We start from the raw sequence: 21,366 nt of genomic DNA on the forward strand, positions 1-21,366 counted from the left end.
ATGATAACTAATGTTTAGAATGAAAAAAGGCGAGAAGGAAGAAAATCGAAAAGACAAAGGTGAAGAGAAATCAAAGAAAAGGGAAAAAGAATCATAAAGAAGTGAACTCTAATTTTCTTTGATAGCAATTATAAGTATAAATATAGCATCTTACAGCATTGGTCACATTTTCTACATAGTCTATTAATTTCATTCTACTCTTCAAACTATTTATCATAACCATTTTTTAAATTTATCACAAAAAGTCAATCAATAAGGAGTTTCCAATCATCAGTAACATTTAGTCAGTGTTACTTAAATTTGGTTAGACTTACATGATTACAGCCCATAAATGCACTCTAATAATCTAAATCAGAGGTGTACAACCTGAGGTTCCTCAAGGCTTCAGGAAATTTCTGCAACCTTGCTATGGAGTTTGATTACTTATTCATACTGTTTTAATGTGCCCAAAGATAAATATTATTAAATGATTTATTAATGAATAAACACATTATATTTAGGTGTAAATGAAAGGACATAAAATTTAGTTCATTTCTGTCTCTTCTCTTTAGTAGCTGGAAACTTCCATCATGCCCCTTAAAGATCTGATGCAACCCTTAATCTAGGGGAAAAAATCCACTATTTCAGAACATTAATTAATTAAGATATGTTTAACCCAACTTGAAGTTCTTAAGATATGTTTAATTAAAACATACAATGTAGCATACTGTATATTCCAACATGTCTGGACAACACCGGATTGGTAATAGGGATTATGACTGAATTGCGGTAACATTTGAAATCCAATTTTCCCCATTCCCTCTATTTTTCCATGGCATACGAGAGAATAAAAACTTTTGGTGCCACCTTTAACTAATCTAGTTATGTAAATTTTAGGAAACTTGGAGATTATTATTTTTAAATGGTATCTTTCCTCCCATTCCGAAGTATCTCAAGGCAGTTTTAAAGGCAGTCTACTAGTGGGATTGCCAAATGTTTTAAGTTCATTCTGTGGTTCATGGCATAAAATTATTTTAGTCTAAGTTCATGACTATCTTGACTCTTGTATTTTTTTTCAGCCAAAGCCTGAAATTGTGGCAGTTATAAGCTTGGAATGAAAGCATTAAAAGAGTTATCAGTGATGGGTTAGCAAGGTTAATCTTCTACATTTTCAGAGAGAATTACTTGGCAAAGGAATCAGTATTCAGGCAGTCCTCATTAGAAATGTAGCAGAGTTTGAGAATTAAGGCCAGAGATCTTTCTAGTTTGGAAATGGCAAATTTTTAGTGAAATGAACCAAAATCACTTGCCTTTTCAAGAAAGGTCACAAATACATGTGGACATTTCAAACTCTTTCTACCTACTTGCTCAGAACTTTTAAGCAACAGCAATTGCAATGAAAACTGTTCCTCATTATACCTGAAAATCATACAGTTCTTTGGAATCACTAGTTTCTGCAAAGGACCAGAAAATTCCAATTTGCCATGCTTGCAAGATCATTACTAAATTATCTGCTAGGATAATTTGCACTGGGTAATTCTTACTTGATAAGACTATTTAGCTGAGAGATTCAAGATCTCCCACCATTTTGTTGCTGATAGAAAAGGTGAAACACGAAGGTCAGGAATGAAGGTATACAGGAGTTAGAGAAGGGAGAAGTAAAGCAGTGAGACAACATGGAGCAGTGGCAAGGAATGTTTTGTAATGGATTTCTCAGCATCACCTCGTTTTGTTTGTTTTGGAGGAAAGAAATGAAAAGAATGAAAAGCCTACCACAAGGCTACTATTGGCCTGGTTTTCTTACCCTTAGTTTCATAATTAGAGATAACTTGATAATTTAATAACAGTTAAAATTCATTGACACTCATTAATATCATAGGTCTTATCCTTTTTATTTCTTTTGTAGTTAAGCCATAGGCAAGGCAATTCAAATTCAATTTTCAAGAGTCCTCTCGTCCAACATTAACGGCATTGTGATTCTTTATGTCCTGCTATTGATTAGACTAGCAGAATGGAATTGTGCAAGATAAATTCATCAACGTTACTGTAATATTTTTAAAATTCTGACCTCAAAATCAGCTCAAGAACTGAATAGGAGACATGTGGATTGACATTTAGGGATCTAAAACATCTCCTGTGTACGCCATCCAACTTACCCATGATGATTTCTTTTGTGTGTGTTTTTTTTAGCACTAGAACTTTCCAAAATAAATCAAAGTCAATTTCCTAGGCTGAGATGAACCTAAGAGGGGAATCAATGCTTCCTTTTAACCACAGAAATAAACACACTTACACCACAACAACCTAGGATTGTAGTATTTGCAGTCTGGAAGATCAGGATCAATCAATCAATCAATCAATCAAACAACATTTTAAAAGTACAAACTTCACTATATTCTACTTCTGATTCTAATGTTTCTGAATCATGTGAACTGAATCATGAGAAAGTCATCAGGAGAACCGAGATGAAACCTAATATGAGACAATGAAGTAATGGCAAAATTAAAATAATATTGCAAATGAGGCTATAAAACCAAAGAACAGCTGTGTCCTACTATTACATACAAAGTTTGCCCTGGCCTTCTTTTTATGATGGCTGGATAAGAGGAACAAACTGAAAACTGAAAAAGCCTTTGTTTTTTCAACCAAGAAATAAATTGGATTTCAAAGTGAAAGCAATCTACCTGTTAAGATCTCTGTAACTTTGCACTTTTACTTTCAGCAATTTTTGTTAAATATTCAGTAAATATTAAAGAAGGTTGTTTCTGGTTAAGTTAAAATTGGCTGCCAAGGTCTTGACAACAGTAAACAAGCCACAGATGCCACTCATGGAATATTAAAGGATTTATGACCTTTTAACTGTCTACAGTTTTAATAAAATGGGGAAATGATATGGTATGATATGGGGACAACTTGGCACTGTTTATTCTTATCTCACGCTTTACAACAATAATACCCCTAGCAATATACACAAGAAAGGAATAACTTAAAGCATAAATTGGTTTATTGGAAATTGTTATTTAATTTTTGCCATGTTGGCATTTGTTTTGAATTTAGAAATGCAAGTAAAATCATTTTCAAAATTATATGTTCCACAACACTGAGTTTCAATCACTTAGGTACAAAATGGTTCAGGAAATCTTGATATCTGTAAAAAAAAATTATATGTAAATGAACTTGTCCAGATTAATGACATGTTTTATCTTTGTTTTTTTCATTTCCTACCTACTCCCTACCATCTGTTGATTTCCCATGTCAAAAGCCCTTTAGTTTTTTTTGTTTTTAACCATTCTCTGTAAATATTATGGACATACAATGCATACTAAGTTAGAAGTCATAGTGTTTTTTTTCTTCTAATCTTTGTTTTTTATAACAACTTGTGTCCACCAGTGGTTTGGTAATTGCTCTAGAACAGGGGTGTCAAACTCGCATCATCACGTGACATATTGGGACTTCCTCCCTTTGCTAAACCGGGTGGGTGTGGGGCCAGCACGTAACACATTTGGCCCACAAGTTTGACACCTCTGGTTAGAACAAGTCAGGAGAGGATACAGAAGTACAGATGAAAATTTTATCTTCTTCTTTCTTCAGAAAGAGCCTCTTCTAGGATGTTCATTTATTCTGCAATCAGTATTCTGAATCCAATGCATTACATTTTATTACAACTATGCTATACTTTCTTAACACATAAGTTAAGTGTCATATGTTTAATGGAGCTTATTCCGTTGTAATACTTAAGTGTAATTTAGATACCAATTAAAAAAAATAAAACAATATTAAAAATATTTATATATTCAGCTCCATCTATTGCAATTAGACAAACACTCAATTAATGTTCTTTATATAACAGTACAGTCGAAGAATTACTGAAATTTAATAGCAAGCATCTATACTTATTAGCAGTTTAATCTTAATCATGTTTACTTAGAAGCAAGGCCCCCTAAAGTCAATAGAAATTATTAAGTGTATGGGTAAAAAAAAAGAATGTTCATAATAATAATAATAATAATAATAATAATAATAATAATAATAATAATAATAATAATAATAATAATAATAATTTATTTCTTAGCCGCACCCTCTCCCGAAGGACTCAGGGCGGCGTACAACACATCCCTTTAAGAAAATGTATCACAAAATATGAATGCTTTACCCATGACCAGTCAGTTTAAATGTGTGATTGTATTTACATGCATTATATATAACAAATTACTATTTAATTATATTGGTTAAGAATGGATTTGCATCAACACATACATTTCTTCATAATTAAATGATCCTGGAATTCTCATTTCACCTATTTCATAGTAGACCATTGCTTAAGCCCTAATTAAATATACATTTTAAGAAGAGGGGGAAATACCTCTGTTAATTGTTTTAGATGAAAAACAAAGCAGAACAAAACAAGAACAGTGACAAATTTTAGCTGAAGGTCCTACTTCAGCTAAACCTTTTCAGCGACTTCAATAGAAAGATAATCTTTCTGTGATTATGACCAAACCCTCTCGTTGCTTAGCAACACATAATTAAGGAATATGTTTTGAGATCCGCTTTGCAAGCTGGCCATTATCAGATGAAATTACTGGAGCAACAAATGTCATCCTCATGCAAATGAATTGGTTGTAGAGAAAGAATGTTTGCCTCAAGAAGGATGTTGATCCACATAGAACTGCACTGTACATATTGTCTTATAGCAGGCAAATAGTTTCAAAAACAAAGACAGCCATTGTCTACCTCAACATATAAAGATGGATTGCACAGTTTAATATGAAGAAAGGCAGAAAAATATTCTAAGGTACACATACTTTTACTATTATACTAGGGCCTTTTGTTTTCAGGGCAGAGACGATATGGGGAAATCATTTCCATCATGTATGGCAAAAATGTTTGCCACCATTCAAAGAATACAAAATTTCTGTGGAAAAATATCTGCCTGATGCTGGGACATGCTATTACTTACAGCAGGACTATATTGGGAAGTTGTTTAATTTTTGTGTTATTTTCATTGTTTGAGACAGCACTAAATAATTATTAAAAAGTCACCGGCTATTTGACTCTGTATTGATCTTTAAAACAAACTTCCCCTCACAAGTTGAAAAATGTCTTCATATGCATACAATTTTACAAAAATAATTCTTGAAGACTCTTCAAAAACTGCAGTGAGACCCAGCTGTTTTCACTTCAATCCTAATCAGAAGTTTTCATTCTACCAAAATAAGCAGCAGGACTAGTAAAATAACCACTTCGGTATTAATACTATAGTGTTACGTTTCTCAATACAAGCCTTTTACTTACGATTTAATTGTAAAGAATAGAAGCTAAATTGGTTCCTAATATATACTTAAACACAGTGCTCTCAACTATTTAAGTTATATGTATTATTTCCAAAAATATAACTTGAATAATTTATATTTTAAAATAGAAGAGGCAGTAATCCTGCCTTTTGTTAATTGTATTGGTTGCATTGTTGAAATAAAGCTGCTTTACAAAAAGAGGCATTATTTTAATGCTTGGAACTGATATAGTGGGGACACAATCCAGCTCAAAGCGAGCACTTTAAAATACAGTAAAATAGTGTTAAAAGATACATCACTAAAATGTATGGGACTGAAATACAAGCAATCTTTTTTTTCCAAGGCTCTATGCTAATTAATTGTGGGGAACATTTACTTAATGTGAACCCTACTTAATTCAGAAGGATCCCCCCCCCCCCAAAAGATGTGTATAGTATATAGCCAAGGCACAAACTAATTTCTGCCAGCCTGTCTTCTGAAAGGAGGAAATACATTTTCTAACTTTGATTCCTACAATTTCAGTGACTGTCACAGCTTTTATTGGGATTTACTGAGCACGTCTTACTTAAGGATCTGCTCCTTGCAAAAGGACAGTAATTTGTTCAGCTTCATCAACTTTAGAAAGTTACCAGGACATGTACTCTTCATTAACACGCCAAGCATACTGACAATTGGCACTTGGATTTAGATGTATACAGATTTATTTTGTTAATTACTTCTATAGTGGTGGATATTTTCAACAGAAAACAACCAAGTTTTGTTTAGGAAAGATTATTTTAGAAAGGAAAAACACTGGCTAAACAAGACCTAGGATCACAGCATTGAAAACTTAATAAATATTCTAATCAATTCCTTAGAAATATCACTGAGCTCATAGTAATTAAACAAAATCACTCAAAAAATAAAAGCAGGAGGCAAATTATCTAATCTTACAAACATTGTAAGTAAGAGAAAAGGCAAGATTCATGACATAATAAAGACTTTGTATATTTGCCTCTTTAATTTGTAATAAACCATTTTTAATACATAAACTGAAACTTAACAATGACTTCCAACACAGGAGTTATTTACTATACAGAAGAGTGTGCCTAAGTATGTATATTATAGATTAATGCTCCTCATCTTGATGCAACAGATTATACATTTGTTCTAACCTCATTGGAACACATTTTTTTTTAAAAAATAAAAGCATTAATATAACAATCCTAATGAATTCAACAAAGCAGTATATTTTAAAATAGTTACTTGGTTCAGGAGATGTCATGGTGGAGACGATGACAGGTGGACCTGTACGCCTTGTAGATTTTTGACATGGCGAATGATGCCCTGGAAAACTTGGTCCCACTGGAGCCAGATTGGATTCCACTTGGACTCCTTGCTTTCGAAGAATCTGAGGGCTGTTGTGAGGGCTGTGAGCAGGGGAGGATAGTGGATTTCTTTTCATCAGTTCCATGGGTACGGTGTATGTGGTTGAATAGGCTATTTTGGAATTTGCATGTGGATTGGTTTGCAGTGTATTCATAGGAATCGCAGAGGGGGAAGAATAGCCAGTTGCTTGTCGAATATGCATATTGTATGGGCCCAAAGCACTATATCCAGAACTGGGAAGAAAAGGAGTGACTTGAGGAGAAAACCCTGTTGCGGTTTCCAAAAGATGTTGTGTTGGGGCACTAGACGGACGGCGAGTCAATTCCGCTATTCTTGGAGACGAGGGTTGCATTGAAGCAGTTGGTGACTGATATGTTGCTACACCATCCATCACAGGGTTGGTGAAAGGGTGGGTCCCATACTCATTCTGGAGCAATTCACTTCGGTGACTAAAACTATTTGATCTATTTCTGGGGCGAATGGCAGCAGCATTTTTCATAGACTGCCTCTGGAGTTGCATTTCTACTTTGTAGGTATGAACAATTCGAGAAAGTACTCTTGCCTGCCCAAGATTTGGAGCCACCGATTTTATGTCATTATCCTCCATCATTGCTAGCAAGCTTGAAGAATCAAATCCTTGTTGCAGTAATGCACCGAGAGTGCTTTCCGATATTCCTTCAGAACGCATCATGGCTAAATATTCTGGATCCACATTCCTTTTAATGTCCTGTCCTGGAAAAGATGCAGGCATCTGCATTTGGGAAGATGTCATTGTTGCTTCGTAGCCATCATAAGGGACTTTTGTATTGAAATTGTCTCTGACTGGTCCATGACCACGATTTACAGAAGTGGCAGGCAACATTACGTTTCCATCAGAGGCTGCAGCTGAATTTGGATCCACTACCAAACATGTTGGAGCAACTTGTTTACTGGCTGCAGAATCTACAGATCTCTCTATTACATCATTGTAAGCTTGTCGATAAGGAAATACAGAAGGTTCTCCTCTGCATCTAGATCCAGGGGGTTCAACACCATACCTTGTTAGAGAAGGATCTCTATTTCGAATCCTCTGTCCTTCGGGAACCATCTTGATCACAGGATCTCTGTATACATGGCTGCCTTCATGTGGTACAGGTGACCGTACTTGCATCTGGTCCCAAGCCAATCTACCACCAGGCATGCCATAATTCGATAAAGGTCTGTTAGTCATGTGATCTCTATAGTAGCATGAATCTCTAGGTGATCTAGTAGCTAAAGAAGGATCATTGTAGTAATCCTGAGGTGGCAAGGAACTCCGTGCAGACATCGCAGGCTGTCTGTCGTAATACGTAAAATCAGGAATGGAACCTCTCCAAGAGGAACTCTGTGGAAAATGTGGCTCTGGATATCGATACAAGTCTTGTTTCAAATCCGTACCTCCTTGCAAGATGATATCATGTGGTTTACAGCTTGGCTGCTCACACCAAAATCCCTCACCACCATAGGTTAGTGAATTCCTTCTCCCTGGAGGTCTCTGGCATTCAAACGTAGCGTCGTTCTCCCAGCAGCCTTCGTCCCATCCTGCAGCATCCCAGCTCTGAGAGCGGCCAATATGTCTGCTTGGAACTGGCATTCAGCAATATTTAGCTTTTAAGAAGGACAGGAAAGCTCTCCTGTAAAATCTTCGGTTACACACATAAACAAATACAAAAACAAAAAAACAAAACCAAACCCCAGAAGCCCTGTATCTGAATCTTTCTGGGCTTTAGGAAATAATCCAGCAGGTGGTTTACTATTTCAAAGTGCTGCCTGAATTATTTATTCTTCGAAACTTTAGTCGCAAAACAAGAAACGTCTAACAGTAACTCAGCCTAGCTCAAAATAAGTAGAATGGAAAGGTCTTTTCTGTATAATTCAGATGCAGAAAGGAGTTGCTCTGCTTAATCCAGATTTATCCCTTCCTGCCTGCAATGGCTAGCTCACATGGACAAATACACAAACACTGTGTGAGGATTAAAGGCTAAATAAAACTCTAAAGCTTTTGTTCCATGTGACACTATTTTAGCCTGATGGATGCAACTGCATCAGTCCCTACATACATCTTTAATATATTTTCTACCACAGATCACAGCCACTACATGCTATTTTACATACAAACACACAAAGGCAGGCTTTACGCATCATAAGACATAAGATTTTATTTAAAATTATACCTTGAGAAAAAAAAATCCCTGGCAATAAAAGGAGAGATGGTGGAGAGTATGGGAGCTTCATGTCAATTCAATCTTAATCCATCCTGATGAAATGCTAATCCACAACAAACAGCTATGGAGACATTAAATAGGCACAGGTGTGCTGATCTCAAGAAGCAAGATACAGAAGTATATAAATCAATCATGCTTAAAACAAGCTAGGCATCAGTGCAATGCTTTATCAATGTCATATATTACTGGGGATCAGGGAGAGAAAAGCAACGAAAAAGAGAAGTCTGTTTTAAACTAACCACTCCAATCATTACATTATCCCCATAATTCTCCAATCCCTTCATCATCTAGGAAAGGAATCTGCCGATATTTAATTTGGAATTTATATGAAGGTTCGAGAAGAGGTCACAGAAAGAGGGCAAAAAGCCCTGATTTTACAAATTTGAAAGAACAGTCTCTCTCTCTCTCTCTCTCTCTCTCTCTCTCTCTCTCTCTCCCTCCCTCCCTCCCTCCCACACACGTTAAATTTCCATTATTTCAATTTTGATGTAGAACACACATTCACGCTGTAAAGCAATGAAGAAATTTCATCTTGGCAAATCTTGGTGAACATTTCAGAAGATCATAACAACCATTTTAAAAATACCAAAAAGTAAGTAAAATATATTTCAGAATGTGGATGCAGAGTACCATGTCTTTGATATAGTACAGGTAGTACACAACCTATGACACAATTGAGCCAAAAATTTCTGTTTCTAAACGAGAAATTTGTTAAGGGAATTTTGCCCCATTTTACGATCTTTCTTGCCACACTTGTTAAGTGAATGACCATGTCTTACCTGAAGGGTTGTTTTCAGGGTGCTGCGAAGGAGAGTCCAAGCAAGGGTTAAATACAGCCAATCTGCCCAGAACTGAATTGAAACGTTAAGCCAGGCTTCTGGTGCTGACTATCTTCAAATTTTTTCAATGAAGGCGTGGAACTGTTGCACGCTGAGAAGTTCAACAATAAGTCTAAGAACCATATCCAACTTAAGAACCAATCCAACTGGAACTGCGGAAGTCTGCACGGTTCAAACGGAGGACCGATCAAGGCGCGGAGGACAACATTGAGGTCCCATGAGGGGTATCTGTGGACCACCGGGAGTCTCAGATTGGTTGCGCCCCTCAGAAAGGTACGGATAGTAGGAGTGTAGACTACTTCAAACTGTAGAATTGAAGAGAAACTCGTAAGCGCGTCCACTGGGCTAGCTGAATTGAAAAAAACTGAAGATAGTAAGCACCAGAGGCATGGTTTAAAGTTTCAATTGAGTCCTGGACAGATTGGCTGTATTTAATCCTTGCTTGGACTCTCCAGAGCAGCGCCCTGGAAAATCACTGCAGTTATTAGTTTAGTAACATGGTTGTTAAGTGACTCTGACTTCCCCATTGACTTTGCTTGTCAAAAGGTTGCAAAAGATGATCACACGACCACAGGACAATGCAATGGTCATAAAGATGAATCAGTTTCCAAGCATCTGAATTTTGATCACAAGCTGCAACACGATCATAAGTCAATTTTTTCAGTGCCATTGAAACGGTTTGAATGGTCACTAAATGAACTGTTATAAGTCGAGAACTACCTGTAAGAACAGTCTAAAAACAATACCTTTATTGTTTCTTGAATACAATAGAAAATATAGATGAACTGTAATGTTTTGTTTATTAAAAACTACCATACAAAATTAAAATGAAATCTTACTTTTTTCTGGCTAGATTAGTGTGTACACATTTAAAGATGATCTACAATAAAATTACAAAATAGTGCTATTGCGACAGACAAATCACTAATTAATTTTAATGTATTTTTCATATAATTACAATAAAGATGCAATGGATGGAAACTAATAAAATACAGTTATGATTTGTTACAGTGGCCAAAGTGGGGGGAAATAATTTAAGGCCTCTGATTAAATTTGGACAGTTTAAGCAGAGTGCTCACTAGTGATTATTTATGGAATATTCTTTCTAAATGGCAATACTTTGGCAGAAACTCACTTCATCCTGAAAGTTTGTTTCCACTACTTGAAATAATAGTAGAATCAATAAAAGTAATCTACATAACTTCTTCAGCTACTCCATTCTGCAAAAACAATCCATTCTCGTATTTATCTAAATTTTAACAATAATGGTTAAATGAATGAATATCAAACATACTGACAAAATGTATTAATCATCTCTAAATCTGTTTTATTTTGTTAAGTACTCATTTTTCCAAACAATGTTCTCTTTTCAATACAGTGAATTTAAAAATAAAGCTAACTTATTTTTTTTTAAATGATTATAATTGGCAACAAATCATCCAGTTCAATCTACTTCCAAAAGAAGTGCTGTTGGCTCAGCCAATCAAGCTACATATTCTAAATGAGTCCTTGGCTTACTCCATCAAACCAATGAGAGACAGATTACACCACATTCATAAGACAAGCAGATTCGATCTGAAGTCCCAAAACAAGTGTACACTATTAATTTATGCATACTCCTGTCACTATTGTTTATGTGCATCTGAATATGCTATCTCTTCCTGTAGCATTCTAATATGTTTAGTTGCTTTTAGTCAAATATGGAGCATGAACTTATATCAGAAATCTTGTAGAAATATGTTCTGAAATTGTGCTTCCTAGTCTGACAGGCTGAAATCTGTGAAATACTTGGGAAATGTTTACCTACACTATGTTTGTATCAGCCACCAGTTCAGACCCTCAGTTACTTTTGATTTGTACTTGGGAATTTTATAGACAATGTGATTATCTATGAGGTGAAGAAAATTTCAGGAGCTGTAAAAAAAAAGTTAAGTCCATCGAGTCCTTGATTTATGGATATAAATATCATCCCTAGGATGTGTGCCTCTTTCAGAAATATTAAGAACACTCTCTTTAGGATTTCTTTCATTCTAATCTAAATCATAGGCATTTGACATTTTGGCCAAAAAAAAAAAGTGTTTAAGTCTCAATGCTGTTCATAAACCCTGCTTTTTAGTATTCATTTGAATGGAGGGACTGAACCGATGGTCCAATTCACTGTGGGAATGTGATCATGAGAGTGTCGCATTGTTTGTGGTATACTATATAATGCTCTGAACTGAGGAGGCTCTAATCAAATGGTTGTCCAGGTGGCATGCATTTACATCATTGCTCCTGGATCAGTTCACTAGTTAGAAGCATCACTTTGGCGCAGTGAAGCCAAGATCAAAGTGAAAAGCCATGAAACTGGTGTTATAAGCCACCTTAGAAATCTTTAGTGCACTGTTGAGGTAGGAAAATGAAGGCAGGTCTCCAAAAGGACTCCTCATACAATATATTATCTGGCAAAATAGCTTCACCAATTAGTTTCAGGGTCTCCATCTTGGATCTTTATTGTTTAATTAACTTGTTTTCACCTTGAGCTTCAACACTGCCCTTCACTTCTTATTCTTCTTGAGTATGGAGAATAAACCAGATAATTCTTTTAAGAACTATTCTGATGTGATTTACTTATGATGGCATCTAAGTGGTATCTGCTGACTTGGAAAATTATGCAATTACCATTATCTATTTTTACATCTAGAAATGGATTGAAGGAGTCTGTTCCTTGGAATTCTTTATAATTCCAGGGTAGGTCCTAGCTGAACTGTTTCTAGTAAGCTCCAATTGGTAAAGCTGGTGTCTTAGTATTGCCACAATCTTTGAGCAGTCCCGAAATTGTATCTTATTGGATGTACAATCAGAAGCCAATGGTGACCATTTCACTTTCTTCCTAACTAAAAGAAAAATTTGAGAGCTCAACCACGTTTTTCTTCTAAAACGTAAATTCTCTGAATTATCGTCTTGGTAGAAAAAGCTTGGATGCTAGATTGGTTCTAGAGTGGTGATCCACTTCCCTAGTGCTTAAACATACTTCTACAAATGGTGCCAAGAATTAGTAGTTCCACAAATGATGGTATGAAAAAGTCAGCCACGAATTATGAAGTCTTTGCTAGTTTAATTCAGATATTTCCTCAGCTATTCGGTGTTCGGGGAGATCTCAGCCAGGAACGGAATATAAATGGCTTAACTATTAGTGAGTTAGCTGCTATGGCCCTCATTCTCATAGCAATTACTTTGTGTAGCAGAGGACAGCTATAACTCCATAGTGCTACTTCCTGATAGTACCTACATTTTTTTCCTATTTGGGATCTAGAGATAATCTAGAAAAAAATCCAGAGATAATTCGAGAGCAGTGGCCAAAAGTCACAGTATTACAATCACAAGTGTTTGTATAGAAATAGGTAATCTTCTATTCTTTCTTTCATGGATGGAAACTAATAACATACAGCTATGATTTGCCAGAATGATCAATGTGATTAAATTTGGTCAGATCAAGCAGAATTTATGATCATTTTATAACCTATTTATGATCATTTATAGCCTTCTAAATGGCAATACCTTAGTAGAAACTCACTTTACCCCCAGAGTTTGCCTCCACTACTTGAAATAATAGAATCAATAAAAGGAATCCATGTAACTACTTCGGCAAGCTCTATTTTACAAGAACAACGAATTACCCTACTTGCTTATTCCATTATTTAAATCTTAATAATTATTATAGTACTTTCCATGCATAGCAAAAATCATGTTCTTTTCTATGTCAAATAAACTGAATAGGGTAGGAACACTAAGCAACAAAGTCATTGGTTATCGCATTTTGGTTTTAGCTTTATACTAAATACCGATCCTATCTCGCAGATTATTACTAAGTCCTCTGTGGAAATTGTTTTATGATATGTATTCTGAGTCTTACAATAATACAAAAGCAAACAGACATTTTTTTCTCCTGGCATAGTGCAAAATATACTAAATATTAAAAGTGGAACATTAAGTACTGTATAAGATACACAGATTTACTATAGTAACTTCTTGTAACCCATTCTAATATTAAGAACTAACTCAATGATGAGTGTTTTTCTTATCTCCCCCATTATCATTATTCTACATCATACTTTAAATCATTCAGATATACATTACATGTTTAAAAAAATCCTTATCTTTCTATAGTTATGCAGTCATCACCATTTGAGACAATCAGCCCACAAAAATGCTTGAGATCAATGGGAAATCCTATGAACCTTAGCTAGAGAAAAACCACCCTTAAAGTACTTATTAACTGTATGTAATCATAATCTGCCATTGCCATAATATTTTAATAGCCATTGTAAAAGCATGTTGCATGGTGTATGACAGCAGCAAATGCGTTTAGAAATTCAGATTGCAAATATAGTTGGCAAACAACAAATGTCTCTCTGGCTTTATGTAAACAGCACCATTACAGGATAGAAAAATTATTTTTGTAGTTGAAAAAAAAAACCCACAAAAGAGAAAGACTCAAAAATCTATTGTTCAGAATAAAATAATCTAAACTTCAATTGTAGCTAATGTTCTGTTAGTAGGGTTGTCCTCTGATCCTTGTAAGTTTCTTGTATACTTAGCAACCACATCTGATAGCAAACTTCAAACTGGAAGGGTGGCTTTTGAAAAATCTAAAGCTGCCTGATAGAATCCTTTTAAGTCAGGTTCAAAGTCTGCTTTAGAGATGAGATAGAGCACTACACCTGCATATTTATGGCATTTTGATGAGAAGAGCACAGCTCTTTCTCTCTTCTGCTATACAGTTCTGGCAGTTGTCAGCATTTCTTTTGGAGGAGATTACAAAGGATGCATACTTTCACTCTGCTCTGGAGAAGATTAACCCACTTTTGACTGGGTTAATTAAACTGACAGATGCAATGACTTTTACATTTTTCTGTGTTACATGATGAAACAAAGACCCCACTCCCCCCGTTTCCCAACCCAACACACACACACACCCTTGCTATGAGTTTGAGCTGTATTCCCCTTTATTGCTTCCCAAGTTATATTGGTGTCAATGAAGTGGCCCATATGTGAGAAATAATCCTTCACTTCGCTACATTTTGATGGTTATACAATTCATAACTTTTAAAAGCAATGGGCGGAGGTTGTTTAGAGTCTACAGGAAGGGGAACAAGAATTCCCCTTGGCAAAAACATACCAGAAAAACTTCAACTGGAATCTTGAGATATTAAGACACTGATGCCTTAGTCACTTCACAAATTGATTATTGTAATAACCAATACGTGGGGATGTCCTTGAAGAGCTGCAACTAGTGAAAAATGCAGCAGTGCGGGCACTTATGTGCACTCTTTAATCAGAGCATGTTATGCCCTTGTTCTACAAGCTGCACTGCTTGCCAGTCTGCTTCTGAGATCAATTCAAGATGTTGGTAATGACCTATAAAGTCATACAAGACATGGACTGGGTTATTTGAGGGATTGCATCTCCCTGGTTACATCTGCCCATCCCATGAGGTCCAGCAGAAGAGGCTTCTATATATTAAAGGATGTCACTTGATGGGGCTAAGGAAGAGATTATTTTCTGCCATGGTACCTGCTGGCCTTTCAAAAGGTTCTGAGGTCAGGGCTTTGATATTATGCCTGGGCATAGTATGGCTGTAGTATGGAGCCTGCATCACTTGTGATACGCAAGTTGGAATTTTGCTGCTGCTTATTTATGATTTTAATTCAAATTCAAACCTTTATTGCTAGTGTACAACATGTGTACAATGAGATTGGCTACATATGTACAATGAGATAATCTGTAATCTGATTCAATATGTTTTTTTGTTTTATTTTTATTCTTGTTCTTGCTGTTCCTAACTGTGTGAGTGCCCAGAATCACATAACTGAAACAGGGGAGGAGCTAGTTAAATGAAATGAATGGGTGAAAGAAAGAATAAGCAGGCACTCTATCCTTTTAAGACCAGATATGGCATATGGTGAAAAACAGCTATAGTGAAAAGCAGCATAAACATCTGAATGCACAATGGAAACATTTTTGTATAAAATCAACAACACATGTCCTACTGTACTCTTTGGGATTTGAACCCTATATTCATAGTCCTGAATCCTGAGGGGATAATATCCATTTGTAGTAGCGCCAATGAATGAAAAAAAAACCCATCCCAAATTATCTTCATGAGACAACGATATGGTACCTAAATATATATGAAATATTAAATATTTAAATGATTCCTTTGTGGTGAAATTTAGTGTTCTTTCTTGACATCTTTGAGGCATATAGGCCAATATATTGCAAATTTGATAACATAGTAAGATTTCGAACATTTAAGGCAGACAGAGATTCTCAAATGCCATGATTACTGAGTCACTATTGTAACTATGGCGTTGAGAGTTGGAGCTCTGTGCTTTCAAACCAATTTATGTAAAAAGATTCAGAATTTCAGAAGGCTAAACCAAATGCAGTTATTAGCTTATCCCTGGAGTAATGCTAAAATTAACACCGCACAAAACAAGTGCAATGTTTTTCCCAGGTATTGCTTGCTATCTTTGCGAAAAATTACTTAGCCTGTTTACCCAAAAGCAAATGAGGGATTGCTCCCCAAATAACCATCTGTGAAATGAACAGAGGAAGATGTAAGAAAAAGAGATAATGGATATTGAGAGACATTAGCTATTGACAGAGATATTGACATATGGCCAAAGACACTGCTGCTAAAAATCATGAATAGTTTTGAAGATTATCCTGAAGTTCAGTCACTAATTGTGAGAGGCTGTTTATCCTGCGAATGTAGCCCTTTTGCAGAAGAATCCACAGTATCAAATGCTTTGGTCAAGATATCTGAAGGCGCACTGCATTGTCACAATGCAAGGTCCATCCCTTTTGTACATGCATGCAACATTGCAACACATATACAACAAAGGTGGAGCTTGCCTCCTAATGGCAAAATGCTCATTTCATTATTCCATGCCCTTAAATCTCTACAGATATTTCTGCAGTCTGTGATTCCTAAATAGGACTTCTCCTTCTTTCTTTCTTCAGGTAGAGCCTTCTCTTGCTCATCTCTATAAAGCATGTCCTTTTACTGCCTCTTTCTATCCCTTCCTGGGCAGGCATACCATCCTCTTTAGTCCAAATCCATCTTTGTTGTTCTTTTTTTGGTCATTGTTATTTCTACTTGAAAAAGAAAAGAAAGTGTGTGTACCGCATACTCCTGTGCGGAGGAGTAATCTGTTCATGAGAAGAAATGGCTGGTACATGCAACTCAAGTGTCAATAAATTTTATAAATGAAGCACCTTATTTTACAGGCAATTAAGTTTAATCATCACATTAATTCAATTAATATAAATGTATTATTTTGTCCTAGCCCTGCCCTTTTTTAGAGAATGGTTTCTAAAAGATATTTATATCTGGCTACATAAGTTTATCACAGATGCATCTATTGAGAGGGATCTGGTAGAATTAGAGCTGCAACAGTACAATAACAAAGTGAGAAAGCTGGGCAAAGTCCAGAATATTTGTCCATTGTTATAATATGTCTCTGTCTACTCTTCCTTTTTGAGATTTGTCATCTTAAATTCAGGATTGTCTTTTCAGATAAAAAATGTGCATGCATGGGAGAGAGCGAGAGAGCATACATTAATTACACTAACTAAATGCAGCTATTAGATGCAAAGATGTAACTGGGACAAAGCACTCTGTTCGTGTTGTTGTTTAATAAAACCATGATTGCTGCACTTACTTTCTATCAAGTTCAACATAACTTAATGAGTGGAAAATATTCTGTAGATGTTATGAATATTTAATTAGAAACAAAGGTTACATCAAGGCTTACCTTCACAAATTCTGTCCAATCGCTGTCTCTTGACTTTATGTTTGTCCACAAGTGCCATTGCTCTACTGTGTTTTAGTTTTGCACTACTTTCTGAATCAAAGGATAAAGCAATCCCACGAGAACTTATGGAAATTCACAGTAGTCCAAGTGCATAACGCCACTTTGAATCCTGAAACAAGAACAGAGTTGTAGATTGTTGGCCCTTGATAAAACAATAAATCTACACTGAAAACGTCTCCAGGTGCTACTTCTATTTATGTGGTGTAGCTTCAGTGCTTTTAGCCCTTTACGTAATTAGAAATTGAATTGTTTGGGACTTTTGGTGCCTTCATTGGAATTTGCATAATTACTACCCATACACACCCATATAATCTCAAAATATGACCTGTAACAGTCTCTCTGTATGGTTTTGGATTTTATGTATCTAAAAGATGGAATTTGGAATTAATGCTTGGCTAGTGTTTTAGATTGCTGATCATTAATGAAGGTATAACGCTAGTAAACATCTGTTTTACAAAATGCATTGCCACATGGACAGAGAGAAATGAATCAGGAACAAGAACTTCACATATGCACATGCATAATCCACCAGTCACCTACTCAGTAGTGAACCCAATGAAATGCAAAGAGGTACAGGACTTAACTTTTTGAAAAAAGCAGAATTACTGTAACAGTTACATCTTCCTATACGTACATATAAAGTTTTGACTTCTCTTATGAAAGATTTCATTTGGAAAAAAACCACACACAACTGAACATAGGTCCTAAGCTCCTGAATATATTAAAGAGACAAAACAGATCAAAGGCGGCCTCTTTTCTTCTTCTTGCTTATATTCATAGCATCTAGATAACCTATTGAATATAAGCACTTTTGCTACCAAAATACACACTTCTTTGTAAGGTCATTTTTATACTGAAGTCTTATTTGCATCTACTGAGACTTGTGGCTGTGACCTATTCAGTTAATTATAATTGGCTGTATGTAACTACAGATGGCAGCATGTAAAACTTTTCTAGGATTTGAAGGTGTATAGTGTTGGACCTGGTTAAAGCATGGATGAGAAACTGCAGACACTAGGCATGTTGGCTTGACAAAGCAGTATTTCTTTTTTTTAAAAAAATAAGCTTAAGTAATGGCAGAACACTTCTCTACTGGTGACAAGATAGCTTGATAAACATAGTAATCATGTCACCTCCTTGGACAGCAAAGGTGACTAACAAGTACTGGAATGCATAACACCAGATGTCCCTACAAGGCAAAAATCACGAAACTGCATCTCAGTTAATGCCATGCAGAGGAATTCAATGCAGAAAGCAATTATATTTGGAAGAGTTAGCAGTAAAACAGAACAACATAGTTGGAAGGGACTTTGGAGGTCTTCTATTCCAACCCCCTGCTCAAACCAGAAACCCTATAACAGACACACACACACAAAAAAAAAAAACCTAGGCTGTAAGAACTCAGTGGCTGCACACTGTCAAAGTTGACACCAGCCACAGCAGAGAAAAACTTAAAGAAATAGTGCAAGATTGGAAGATGTGGACAGACCTGGCCCGTAGAATTGCCGAGAGTCGGACTTGACAAAGGATAGCATCATCATCATGATTGAAGTCACCAGCTGAGTTCAGCTTTGAAAATGTTAACCTCATTCCATCGTACATAGTTAAAATTGCAATCCATACGGATGGATGTGAAACTAATTAATCTTTATAGCCTTGATCAAGTATTGGAACACTGAATGTGTTTTCCCACTTAGTAATTCATTAACAGACATTTTGGGTCATTTAAAAATTAAAAAAATAATAATTCCCAGGTAGCCTGGGAGTGGACTATCTTTTGTTCTATTTGTCTTTCTTGTAGCTTCCAGTTCATATCCTTTTATACTTGTTGAGTATTTTCTTAATATATTTTTGAAGAAACTCAAATGCACAACACAAGTTTCTTAAGACTTTGAATGCAATTTCTGAAAAGTATTTCAATCATATAAAGGGATTTAAAGTCCACTGGCTTTGGGCAGCTACAAGAAATTTTAATATCATGAACAAAAATATTTATGTAATACATTTGTTTACTTCTCACTTCACCTTGGGTCTAACAATATTCAAAGGATATTCTAAATTAACATCATATTTTATTATACGCCATGGGCAATCTTAGCTAACTTCCATGTACTTGTCTGCCTTTTTTGGTAGGGATGGTAATGGAAATTGGGAAGGTTACAGTAGGCAAGTTAGAAAAGTTAAAACAACAAACAAAAAAAGGCCTTGGACCAACATCAAATTTCAAGCAATCCTACATCAAACACATTAACAATTCACAAGGTAAAACTATCTTACCTGTGATTCAATGAAAACACATACCTTCCAAGATGAGAAAGTAGTAGCAAGAGAAATGTGACCTAAAAGTTGTGTATACAGCAATTGCAGTCATGATACAGTACCTGTATCAAGGTAGATATTTATATTACAAAAGTATTTAGGGTTTTTAAATTAATACTTGCAAAAAGATTGGTAAGCAGTCATTTTGCTGAAATAAGTCTCTTCTCTAATTTCAACTCCAGAGAAAAAAGGTGTTATCACCAAAACCCAAAATTCTTTGAGCTCAGAACTGAAAAGGATTTTTAAAAGGTTCTTTAGAAAACAAATGCATGATCCTAGTTTATAAGGCTGAAAAGCAATTTACTGAGCATTCCTTACTGTATTACTTGCATCTTGCTCTTTGTTGTCTTCTGTAATGATATGTAATAAATGACCTTGGGAAATGAGTGGAAGAAATGCTGCCAAGCCAGCGCTCAGATAAGAGACAGCATCACCCACAGCTGCATAGGGTGGTTCAGGGGAGGGAGTCTTCCTAATTTCTCAGGCTATAAAATTGATGGTGGGATAACTGTACTTTTAGCCTGGCAAGATTCTGTTTATGTAGCTTTACAATAAAGTAGAATTAGCGTAGCTGGTTGTGTTTCTTATCTAGTCTACCTGGTAAGGTTGACATTCATCTTGCAAGTCTGAAAATATAATTCTCTTGCTGTCAGAGCCCGAGAACCTAGGAAAGGTCTCTCCTGAGCCTCTTGGTCTGCCTTCTATTCAGCTGTGGGCTATGCTGTCTCTCTCTTCTGATCATTCCCTAAAAGTGGTGGGATTCTAAAATGTTTGCAACTGGTTTTCTGATGGGTGGGCGTGGCCTATTTGGCGTCCTGCACCACAGTGGCCGGGGAGAGATTTCACCTTCCCCAGGCTCCAGAGGCCCTCCGGAAACAGGCCTACATTTGGACTTCTGGAAAGCCCGATTTTTGCTCTCCCTGCACTTACCTGCCATCCAAATGGGTTGTGTGGAGACTCTTGGGAGGGGCAGGGTGGGGTGGGCCAGCGGGTCCTTCCAACTACTGGTTTGCCTGAACTGGTGCGAACCAGCTGAATCCCATCACTGTTCCCTAGGTAGCAACTCTTCAGCCTATCTTCCAAGGTCTTTCCCACATACATAACACCTCCTAAATGCTTGGCAAACTTCCCTTATTTGAATATCAAAACATTTGTAATTCACAATTCAATTGATAGCAAACTTAATTTCTTAGCAAAGACGCACTAGGATTAAAGGTAACCTTATAAATTATTTTGCACACATTAAGAGAGTTTCACATTCCAGTGGGAACTAAGTATCACTAACGGGCATCAAATATTATTTATTGATTAAAAATAACTAAATATTGGAAGGAAAGAAACACTAGTACAGTATTTCTGATGGATACCATGGCTCACTGTTCTACATATAATATGTGATACATATTAAAAAATAAGGCACAAGTGTACTGTATATGGCATTGGATTATATAAAAGTCCTACA

At 36.0% G+C, this 21,366-nt stretch overlaps 1 protein-coding gene across 11 annotated transcripts in view; it reads right to left on the reverse strand.

Annotated features, from left to right (window-relative positions):
- The window catches only part of CTBP2 (C-terminal binding protein 2), a 277,898-nt gene that overhangs the window by 70,752 nt on the left and 185,780 nt on the right, over positions 1–21,366 (reverse strand). For 7 of the 11 annotated variants that reach the window (XM_081954484.1, XM_081954485.1, XM_081954489.1 and 4 more), the window contains one exon: positions 17,526–17,694. The exons of 2 other annotated variants lie outside the window; for them this stretch is intronic. In XM_081954484.1, the coding sequence (XP_081810610.1) occupies positions 17,526–17,583 (58 nt within the window). In that variant the 5' untranslated portion in view covers positions 17,584–17,694. Of the gene's footprint in view, positions 1–6,518; positions 7,035–17,525; positions 17,695–21,366 lie in introns of those variants that run through there. 2 more of the 11 variants (XM_081954490.1, XM_081954480.1) reach the window with 2 other exon arrangements.

Source organism: Natrix helvetica (assembly GCF_964273705.1).
Source record: "Natrix helvetica genome assembly, chromosome: 5".
Classification (NCBI taxonomy): Eukaryota; Metazoa; Chordata; class Lepidosauria; order Squamata; family Natricidae; genus Natrix; species Natrix helvetica.